Below are 11,209 nucleotides of genomic sequence, written 5' to 3' on the forward strand. Positions count from 1 at the left end.
GGAGTGCAATGGCGCAATCTCGGCTCTGTAGCCTTCGCCTCCTGGGTTCAAGTGATTCTCCTCCCTCAGCCTCCCAAGTAGCTGGGATTACAGGCATGTACCGCCACGCTTGGCAAATTTTTGTGTTTTTGGTAGAGACGGGGTTTCACCATGTTGGTCAGGCTGGTCTCAAACTCCTGACTTCAGATGATTCACTGGCCTCGGCCTCCTAAAGTGCTGGGATTACAGGCGTGAGCCACTGCACCAGCCAGGAATACTTTTCTATGCTAAAAACTTTGCCTCAGAAAACAAAACAAAAAAGACTCTTTTAAATAACTTGAGGTCCTGTCAATTCTTTATAAAGTTTATAATGACTTTTTTGGTGTCTACTATCAACTTGCCTCATTGCCCCAAGGAGGTGCACTGGAGCCAGGAACCCTGACCTCTCACTGCAGGTCTTAACTTGCCCCATAGTTCCTGAAGTAGAGTGTGGTGGAAAAAGCACTGGTCCAGGGGTCAGGACACTTGGGACCTTGTCTTAAGCTGGCCTGCTTTTAGGAGAGTACGTTTAGGTTAATCACTTCCCTGCAAATGAGGGTTTGTAGGCCTAGTTCCTTTCAGCAGGTGCAATCTTTCCTACCAGTACTTTTCCTAAAGAAGCCATGTAATTTAGCAGAAAGGAAAAGTTGTCCGCAGGTCTACCTGCTGAACAAATTCCACACTACCTGGGCAACTTAACAGTCCTGAATGGCTGTTGGTATTGTGATTTTAAAATGGATTAATGGAAAACTTAGCGCTGAGACCAGGAATTTTATCCTGTGTCATGTATGAAAACAAAGTACTTTCCCCCACACTGAAATACCTACTAATATAGATGTATCTATAAAAGATGATTTTTAAAACTCCAACCACCATACTATTTCATACCTAAATCATCAAACCAATGTTAAATTTCCTTAATAGTATTTTACTTTTTTTTCTTTCTGAGATGGAGTCTCGCTCTGTTGCCCAGGCTGGAGTGCAGTGGTACGGTCTGGGCTCACGGCAGCTTCTGCCTCCCGGGTTCAAGTGATTCTCCTGCCTCATCCTCCTGAGTAGCTGGGACTACAGGTGCACACCACCACACCTGGCTAATTTTTGTATTTTTAGTAGAGATGTGGTTTCACCATGTTACCCAGGCAAGTCTCAAACTCCTAACCTCAGGTGATCCACCCACCTTGGCCTCCCAAGATGCTGGGATCACAGGCGTGAGCCACCACATCTGGCCTAATTTTACATTTTTTTGAATCATTATCCAAATAGGGTCCAAATATTGTGTTATGTGTCTTCTAAGTTCCCACTCCATCTCTGTTTCCCTTGTAATTTATTGAAGAAACTAGGTCATTTGTCTTGGAATTTCCTCTCAATATGGCTGACTGAAATCCCACTATATTTTTAAATCATGTTTCTATATTCTCTTATTTCCTATAAAATGATAGTTATATCTAGAGAGTTGATTAGACTTGATGTTTGGGCAATACTTCACATAGGATGTTAGTGTTTTACAAAGTAATTGAGAAGACTTCACATGTTCAGGTCTTTATAAAATAATAAAAATTAGATTTTATCACATTTATTAAAGACAATCATTTATAGTTTATAAAAAAATACTGCCCTGATATACACAAAATTTTCTTGATAATGCTAATTAAAAGCTACCCCCACCCCTCCATGTCCACACCAATATTCAATCTAGATTGGTTTAATCTTGAAGTGTAATCCAATAAGACTGAAGACCAAACACTTCAGGTCCTGGACAAGATAATAAAATACTCGTAAGCCTTCTGGATCCCTAAAATGCAAAAGGAAAAAAAAAGTTTAAAACATTGAGGTAAAATGGGCAAAAAGATACCATTTAATAATCTCAGTTATTTCTCTATCAAGATGTTCCTTGTAAAGATATTTAGGGCATTAAAACTTTGACCAAAAAAGGAAAAGACTATATATTAAAATGGTATATTATGAAGTAATAGGGAAATGCTTACCTTAAGTGAAAAAAATTAACAATTATCGATCTCGACTATATTTTTTATGCTTCTTAAAAGTATATATTCTATTAATGCACAGAAAAAAAGACTAAAAAGAAATACTGCAAGATATTAATAAAGGTTGTCTGATAAGATAATTGATGATTTTCCCCTTTCTACTTTTCTACATTTCCTATATTTTCTACAATGAGCATGTATTACTTGAAGAGTTAGGAAAACTTTTTAAAAAAGTAGTTGTACTAAGCAGGACCAAGAGGATGAAGATTACTGTGGCATCACTAGCTAAGAACAAAGAGTATCCAAAGGAAAGAACAAGGAGAGTGTCCAAAGGAAGATAATTATACCCAACATTTGCTAAAAATGAGCCATATCTAACCCTGAATCCTCAAAACATAAGAGCCAAAGAAGTTGCCAAATTTTATCTAAAGATTCTTTGTAGCACATAGGTTCATGCCTCAACTTAATAATCTGCCCCACTGACAACATGAATTTTAAAATTTGATCCATTTTCACCAAACCCTTTTCACCAAAATTATTTGTAAAAATTAATAAAGTTAAAATCAAATAAAATTTAGATCCTAAAAATTGTCAAGTTTCATCAAAGTCAGATTTTAAGATGTGCCAGTCTGAACAGTCACACTGAGAAGGCTGCTCAGACTTGGTGACTCTACGGTTTATCATGAGCACTTTCCTGGCATATTCCATTTTTGTCCTGGCTGCTCCTATGCATTAATCTGTATGTGTGGGTCAACAAGAAGCTCTCAGTAGCAATGACTGAATGAAATACCAAAAGTAATAGGAGCAAGTCTTCAAAAATAATTTGAGATCCCTCCCTAACAAGGAGGACAAAGCTGCCCACCTGTATTTTGCATTTGTTCCAGATCTTCCCATAGTGATCCCAATTTGGTTAAGAGCTTCTTATCAATCTGCTCCAAAACAGACACAACTGGATATAAGGATAATGCACACTTACTTGGATTGATTGACATCAATAAGGGAACCAATTTTTGATGTTGTAAAAGAAATGTGTTCATCTCCAATAACGATTTCAAGCTCCTAGAAACATTTTAGAAAATCTAAGTCAAGTAAAATTGGATGCTTCATCAAGCATACAGAAGGATTAATCATTTGCCAAATCACACAAACTTGACTACAGATGGCCATAAAAACAAGGGCAGTTCACTCTGAACACTAAACTGTGCTGGGGACTAGAAACAAGACATAAATAAAGCTCATATTTAGAAGAAATTGTACCCTCAAGGCTCTACTATTTCTGCGATTTGAAAAAAATCTATGAAGTTTTTTTTTTTTAATTTTCCTGAGATGGAGTCTTGTTCTCTCGCCCAGGCTGAAGCGCAGTGGCATGATCATGGGTCACTGCAACCTCTGCTTCCAGGGTTCAAGTGATTCTCCTGCCTCAGCCTCCCACGTGGCTGGGACTACAGGTGCCCGCCACCACGCCTGGCTAAATTTTTTGTATTTTTAATAGAGACAGGGTTTCGCCATATTGGCCAGGCTGATCTTGAACTCCTGACCTCAGGTGATCTGCCTGCCTCAGCCTCCCAACTGCTGGGATTACAGGCAAGAGACACTACACCCAGCCTATGTAGTATTTTGTCTAAGTTTTCACTGTCAACAATGTGGAGTAAAATGGACACATCTATGTTTTAAAAGTACCAAACAATTGGACTGGGTGTGGTGGCTCACACCTGTAATCCCAATTGTAGGAGGCCAATGCAGAAGAATCACATGAGCCCAGGAGTTTAAGACCAGTATGGGCAACTTGGCAAAACCTCATCTCTACAAAAAATATAAAAATTAGCTGGGTGTGGTGGCATGCACCCATGGTCCCTGCTACTAGAGAGGCTGAGGTGGAAGGGTCCCTTCAGCCCAGGAGGTCAAGGCAGCAGTCGGCCATGATCTCATCACTGTACCCCAGCCTAGGCAACAGAGTGAGACCCTGTCTCCAACAACAACAAACAAAAACAAGAACCAGAGGATCTAACCTATTGAGGCAACATAGGAAAAGGAAGTATTCCAGACCTTAGGTTTGATCCCCACTTGGTCACTCCGTATCTGTATGACTTTGGGTCTCAATTTCTAAACAGTGACATGAGTACCATAAACCTTCGAAAAATATTATGTAGAGCCTACTGGGTCCTATTCAGCGCTTAGGACAGATAAGTAAAACCAACCAAACAAAAGATCTCTGCCCTGTGGAACTTAATAGTCTTGTGAGCCATACTTACTTTTTCTTCTTTTTGATTTATATATATTTTGGTTATAATTCAATCAGAAAATAGAAAAAAACTGAGATCAATGTTTCCAATACCTAGATTTATAAATTACTGCCATACATGTGTCAGCTTTTTTTTTTTTAAAGAAATAAAATATTACAAAGTTGATATCCATCTCCCATTGTGTTCTCCTTCCCGTATCACCTGATTTGTTCCACTCATTTCAGATTTGGTAGTATGTTTTTACTGATTTGTTTTTACATACACGGTCTCACTTTGTCACCAAAGCTGAAGTGCAGTGGTAGGATCATATGCAACCCTGAGGCTCACTGTAACCCAGGGGCTCAAGCTGTCCTGCAGCCTTAGCCTCCCAAATAGCTAGGACTACAGGTACGTGCCACCACACCTGGTTAATTTTTAGGGTTTTGGTAGAAAAAATATCTCACTGTGTTGCTCTATTTCTGTTTGTATCTCCACGATGCTTTGTCCATAGTAGTTAGTGAGACAGGCAGCAAAAGCTTTAAGTGAAGGAGTGGGTGTGGGGGGTCCTGAGAAGAAATTCAAGGTGGGTTCTTGATGGCCAGCAGCACCACTTGTTCTGTCTGTTCCTTCCTATGGGATTAGTGCTTCCTTAGACCACGATGCTGGCAATCTGCTTTCTGCAGGGCTGACCACCACACACACCCACACCCACACCCACACACACACGGTTTCACTATCATATGCAAAGCACAAACGTCATCTTACTTGTAAGATTTCTGCACTACAGGATAATCAATAAAACACACACACACACACACACACACACACAGAGTTTCACTATCATATGCAGAGCAATAAGCCTCACCTTATTTGTAAGATTTCTGCACTACAGGATAATCAATAAAACATACCTGCCGGCCCACTCGGTCAGGAGGAGGCCACAGCGCATCATCCTCTTTGGTAATTTCACTGTCATCAATTATTCTCTTCAGTTCCTCCATCACGCTTTTATGTACATAAGCCTGAAAGCAAGTTAAAAGACAAAATGTATGTTGTGTCCTTAAGCAGTGCTTTGACTCAGATAGTGATGGAAGATAAAAATAACTGATCCTGCAGACTTATTTCTGGCATCTCCTGAAGTGGGAAGACATTCACTCTCAACCTCAGCATGGTGCAGGTGAGGGACAGGGTCAAAAGTATCAAATAGCTGTACCTCAGTCCCCCATCTAGCTGGTACTACTCCTGGTACATCCTGTTCACATGGCCCTTCTCCCTGCCCACATAGCCAAATAACAACAGAACCCAAAACAGATCCGTGAATGCCCCCTACTGTGGTTTAAATGTTTGTCTCTCCTACAAAATTCATGTTGAAATTAATCCCCAAGGCAACAGTGTTAAGGGATAGGGCCTTTAGGAGGTGATCATGCCTTGAGGGCAGAGCCCTCAAGGGCAGGATTAATGCCTTAGGAGAGACCTGAAGGGAACTAGCTGGCCCCTTTCCTGTTCTTTCACCACATGAGGATACAGCATTCATCCCTTCTGGGGGATGCAAAAACAAGGCGCAATTGTGGAAGCAGAGACTTGGATCTCACCAGACACTGAACCTGCCAGCACCTTGATCTTGGACTTTCCAGCCTCCAAAACTGTGAGAAATATATTTTACCCAGTCTCAGGTATTTTGTTATAGGAAAACAAGAGACTGAGACATCCACATTCCCCAGTTATTCTTAACTAGGTAATACACTCCTGAGGAACAAAATGCATTTTAAAAGATATGCCTGTGTAAAAAAATAATGAGGATGTTGACATGTATATAAGCATAAAATCAATAGCTAAAATAACAGTACGAAAACATATGCTAAGACATTTCCAAAGGTGGCAAAGTGGCTAAAAGTAAACAGTAGCTTTGATGAAGCCTTAGCAATGTGGTAGAGATCACAGAACGGAGAATACAAACTTTACTGGGGCAGGGTTGGGAATTCCTGCTGTATCTGTTGCTAATAGGGGTAACTCTTAACAAGCCTCACAATTAATATCTGGGGTTTTATTTTCTTATAATATCCTCCCCCATCACATGGGCTTATAATTAGAGTTAAATAAGATGCCCTGCCTGATATCTAACATGCACTCAATGATATCAACTGCTTTCCCATGCTCCTTTTCACATTCGGATGTAAATTAAATAGCTCTCCCTTGAGTACTATGTGCCAGTGAATATACTGAGCACTTTAAGTATAACCTATTTAATTTTGTGACAGCACTTGGGAGTGGGAGGTAGCTTTTATTATCCCTGCTTTTACAGGTGAAGAAACAGGGACTTATCAAGTTCAGTTAGGAACTTGCCGAAGGTCACATGGGGTAGTAGGCAGCAGACTCAGGGTTCAAACCAAGGTATGTCAGTGGTTCCAGTAGTTGATTCCACATTGTAAAAGAAAAAAATACCAATTAAAAGATGATTTGGGAAATAATCCAGAAGCTGTCTACAGACATGTATTTTTCTCCCTGTTCTCTACCTTTCAATACTACCAGAAAGAACAAAAAAATGCAAGACAAAAAGCTGAAATGTAGCAAATGAAGGACTCTCAGAGGGCAGAAAGCTCATACCTCTTTTCTGATCATGACATCATTCTTGTAATTGCTGTTGTTGGCATATCTTAATTTCCCTATGGGGGCAAAAAGCAAATTTCATGTATAATAAAACATATGAATAAAGCATCAATACATACCAAGACTATCAGCAGTTCCCTAAAATGTATCTAACTTGCTCAAAGTGTCTAATAGATTTATTATTTACTCTTATGGTGTATCAACAATACTAGTCTTTTCAGTTCTTCACTTCAGGCTTAAACAGCCAAATATACAGCTGACACTCTACTGTAAAACGCAGCTTGGGTGAGATATAAACACAAGCAGGCTCTTTTCTGACATTGTCAAATCACATTTTTGCAGGTTAATGTCTTGAAAAGAGGCATAGTAACTGATAACTTACCCGCACATAGGACTTCCTGAGGCTCAAATGAGTTGTGAAAACATTTTGAAAACTGTAGGATGCTGTTTACATACGTTATCATGTGACTGTGCCACACTCTCTTTCTGTGATGGAAAAGCTGTTGCTTTTATCACTGAGCATATTTGGTACACAAGACCCTTTGTCCATGGGTGCATGTAACAGGTTAATGTGAGTATACGGTGGGGATGAGGGGAAGATAAAAGTAAACAGAAGACATGACTTCTCCTGCTGTAGACTAGAAGACATACATGTGAGATGAGCCAAATGAATGTATCCAACAGCCTCTGTGATGTCTGTCTGCCTCAAGTTTCTTCACGTTCAGTTCACTGTCCATACAGTGGACCAGGTGATGTGGTAACAGACCTATCAGATTGGGTTACTCTAATATTTTAATACAGTCAATGGCTTTCCACTGCCTTCCTGGTAAAATCCAAACTCCTCAACATGGCATACAGCTAGGCTGGCCCCTGCCTGCTTTTCTAGCCTCACTCCTGCAATAATATTCTTCTCTCACGTGGCTGGAGTCAAACTACTTGGTATTCTGCCTGAAACACCCCAAGCACTTTTTGGTTTTCAGCCTCTTTGCATGTTGTCTAAAATGCCTTCTTGACTCTTCTTGGTCTCCTAACCAATTCCTCACATCCCTTCCTCCCACATCATTTTATGTAGGAAGACTTCTCTGACCCTCCGGCTTGGTTAGGTGCCTCTTCTCTGCTGCAAGCCTCCTCTGTTTCTTTTTACCACAACACCTACTACACTGTTTTGTCACTGTTTGCTTATAAATCTGTCTCCCTCACAGTCGGGGCCTGTCAGTTTCATCTTTGTGTCCCACTTAGTGGATGTTTTCTGTTATCTTTGATTCGTCTTTTCTTCACCACAGTGCCTCCCCCAACAAGCTCCTATCAATCAGCAAAGTCCAACTGTTTCTGCCTCCAGCTGTTTCCTAAATCCTCCTCTCCATTTCTACTGTCGCGGTAGTCCCAACAAATAACCTTCTTGTCTTGATAACTGCAACAGTCTCCTCCTAATCAATAGCCCTGTTTCCACTCTTGCCCATTGTGCTCCCAATAACCAGAATGCTTTTTCAAGAACAGATCCCATTTCTTCTCTGTTTAAAACCTTCCAAGTCCGGCTGGGTGCGGTGGCTCACGCCTGCAATCCCAGCACTTTGGGAGGCCAAAGTGGGGGGATCTGAGGTCAGGAGTTTGAGACCAGCCTGGCCAACATGGTGAAACCCCACCTCTAATAAAAATACAAAATTAGCCGGGTGTGGTGGTGGGCGCCTGCAATTCCAGCTACTCGGGAGGCTGAGGCTTAGAATCTGAACCCGGGAGACAGAGGTTGCAGTGAGCCAAGATCGCGCCATTGCACTCCAGACTGGGCAAAAAGAGCAAAACTCCGTCTCAAAACAACAACAACCCTTCCAAGTCCAAGTCCAAACAACAACAACAACAACAAATCTTCCAAGTCCAAACAACAATAAACTTTTCAATTCCAAACCCTTTACCATTGTCTTTAAAGACTTAGAAGGTGTGGCTCCTACCTACCTATCTGACGTCATCTGCTCTCAGCTTACCACTCTTCAACCACACTGACCACTTGAGAGGCATGCCTAGCTCATTCCGCCCTGCAACCTTGACATCTGCCAATCTCTTTGGGTGGAATGGTCTTTCTCCTGAGCTTCACAAGGCTAGGTCCTTGTTGTTCAGTAGGGATCGGCTGCAATACACCCTTTAAAGAGAGCTCTCTAATGGTCAGCCTATTTAAAAGCAGCCCATCCAGCAATTATTCTACCATGTTTTTTTAAAAATCACTACTATCTGGAATCATCTTTTTGTTTATGATCTCTCTCCCGGCACTAAAACACAAATTCCATGAGAGGGGAAGTTTGTCTACCTTCGCTGCCGTTTCCCCAAAGAGGGGAACAGAGCCTGGCACACAGTGGGCGTAAGGTCAACATTGGTTAAACGGATTTAAAAAAAACAACAACCCGTGGAGCAGACACAGGGGCGTTCCTTTCAGATTCGCGCTGCACAGGTCTCAGTCCCTTCCTCCTCTCTTTCCCCACTGATTTCCGACCCTCCGCCTCCCCACTCGCCCGCCCTCAGCCCTGGTCACCGCTCCCGGCAGGCTACATGCTGCTTTTACCGTCCGGTCGGAACTCGAACTCCAGGAACTCGTGGCCGAACTTGCCCTTGTGCCCCACGTAGTAACGTAGATAAAAGTCACTCTCCATGGCTCGCAAAAGACAACCGAGACAGAACTTCTAACAGAATGCTGCACCACCGCGGTCTGCGCCCTACACTGACGTTTGGGGCGGCGCGCGGAAGTGACGTCGACCACGCCGTCGCGTAGTGGAGGAGTTCCTTCTCGCTAACCTCTTGGCCCGGAAGCGGCAACAAGACTGCCACACCAGTAACGAACTTTGTTTAACCCGGAGGCGGGGCTGAGCAGCTCCGCCCCTCCAGCTGGACGCGGGAGCGAGGTTGAGATTCGACCCCTCAACCCCCTAGGTTGTCTCCAGGCCTGAGGCCGAGAGCCTACCGCCCGCCAACCTCGGGGCTTTGAACGATGAGTTCAGATACCTTGCTTAAAGACCTCGGGCCGAACACCCCGAGCCTTGCACCCGCCAGGCTCAACCTCATTTCACAGGACCCCCGACTTGTATGAATCGTACACCGCTCTTTACCGTCTCTGCACCTAGGTCGTCTCGGCAGTAAAATGGGGTAAAATGACCCGAGCTCCCCGGAGGACGCCGCGCACGATGTGTGCCTCGAGTTGGCTTCTTCCACTGACCTGAATGTTAAGAAAGCCGTCCTCTCGGTCTCAAAAAAGAAAGAAAGAAAGTCGTCCTCAGTGACGCTCTCCCTGAATCCACAGTGGAGATTACCGTTTCCCTGGAACTAATTCACTCACGCTTATCCATTACATCGCTTTCCTTTATTTCTATCTTTCTACCCCACTGGTCTCCAGAATAGGTGCTTGAGAAGTTAAAGTGAATATCTGATCTCTCATTCCCCACTCATCCCACTTACTCAGCAGTGATTCTCAGCCTGGCTGCGCATTGCAATCACCTGGGAGCCTCTAAAAATACTGATGCCGGGGCCCCAAGCCAATTAAAATATCCAGCGCTGGGCCTGGGAATTGGTAATTTTTGTAAAGCTCCCAGGTGAGTCAGAGTTGAGGCCCACTGACCAAAGGGGCTTGCTCTTTTCAGGGTATGAAGACTTCCTGGCTCTGGAAAAAATGTACAGTTGAGTAGGCCCAGGGCAATCAAGATCATAATTATATAATAGGAGCCTGCTTTCATTCTTCTAAGTTCCAGCTTAGAGAGAACGAATGGTTCTCGAGATAGTGCCTAGATGACATCATTCTTGGGGCCTGGCAACTAGAACTGTGTACGGTTCTGTAAGTCAGGACGGCAGTCTTTGATTCCTGTCCCCAGTCTTACCATTGGGTCCTTTTCTCCCTGAAAAAGCATTAGAAGCAGAGTGTAGAGTAGGTGTGGTGGGGGAAAATCACTGGAGACGGGTTAAAATAATCCCTTGTGTAACAATGACTCATTGTAACCATAGGTGAACTGACTCAACTTTTTAGACTTCAGTTTCCTTCTCTTTAAATAAGCATAATAATGTACACGTAGCAGAACTGTTATAAGAAACAATTTCGAAATTGTTATAAAACCATGAGGCATTTTTATTACAAAACACTGGATATGGGTGTTAACAAGGGAATTGTATAAAAGAGAAGGGGGCTAGACATGGTGGCTCACACCTGTAATCCCAGCACTTTGGGAGGCTAAGGCAGGAGGATCACTTGAGCCCAGGAGTTTGAGATCAGCCTGGGCAACATAGGGAGACCCTGTCTCTACAAAAAATTTAAAAATTAGGTAGGTGTGCTGGTGCACACCTGCAGTCCCAGCTACTTGGGAGGCTGAGGTAGGAGGATCATTTGAGCCTGGGAGGTTGAGGCTA

The 11,209-nt window shown here is 42.8% G+C and overlaps 1 protein-coding gene across 1 annotated transcript; it reads right to left on the bottom strand.

The window, feature by feature from the left end:
* Positions 1-1,561: 1,561 nt before the first annotated feature.
* MAGOH (mago homolog, exon junction complex subunit) lies at positions 1,562-9,627 on the bottom strand. The gene is made up of 5 exons (XM_017504411.2): positions 9,384-9,627; positions 6,830-6,888; positions 5,137-5,247; positions 2,980-3,062; positions 1,562-1,810 (listed from the first exon to the last, which is right to left on the bottom strand). Exons 1-5 carry the CDS (start codon positions 9,469-9,471, stop codon positions 1,711-1,713), a joined length of 441 nt encoding a protein of 146 aa, XP_017359900.1. The 5' UTR covers positions 9,472-9,627; the 3' UTR covers positions 1,562-1,710.
* Positions 9,628-11,209: the final 1,582 nt, after the last annotated feature.

This window comes from Cebus imitator, unplaced genomic scaffold (assembly GCF_001604975.1).
Source record: "Cebus imitator isolate Cc_AM_T3 unplaced genomic scaffold, Cebus_imitator-1.0 Scaffold322, whole genome shotgun sequence".
Lineage (NCBI taxonomy): Eukaryota > Metazoa > Chordata > Mammalia > Primates > Cebidae > Cebus > Cebus imitator.

Bases quoted from the DNA above. Each gene is read 5' to 3' on its own strand.
- MAGOH (XM_017504411.2), bottom strand. From the start codon at position 9,471: ATGGAGAGTGACTTTTATCTACGTTACTACGTGGGGCACAAGGGCAAG. The intron at 6,889-9,383 runs GTAAAAGCAGCA...TTGCCCCCATAG, and splicing joins GTTCGAGTTCCGACCGGACG to GGAAATTAAGATATGCCAAC. The intron at 1,811-2,979 runs GTAAGTGTGCAT...TTTGCATTTTAG, and splicing joins ATTGATGTCAATCAATCCAA to GGATCCAGAAGGCTTACGAG.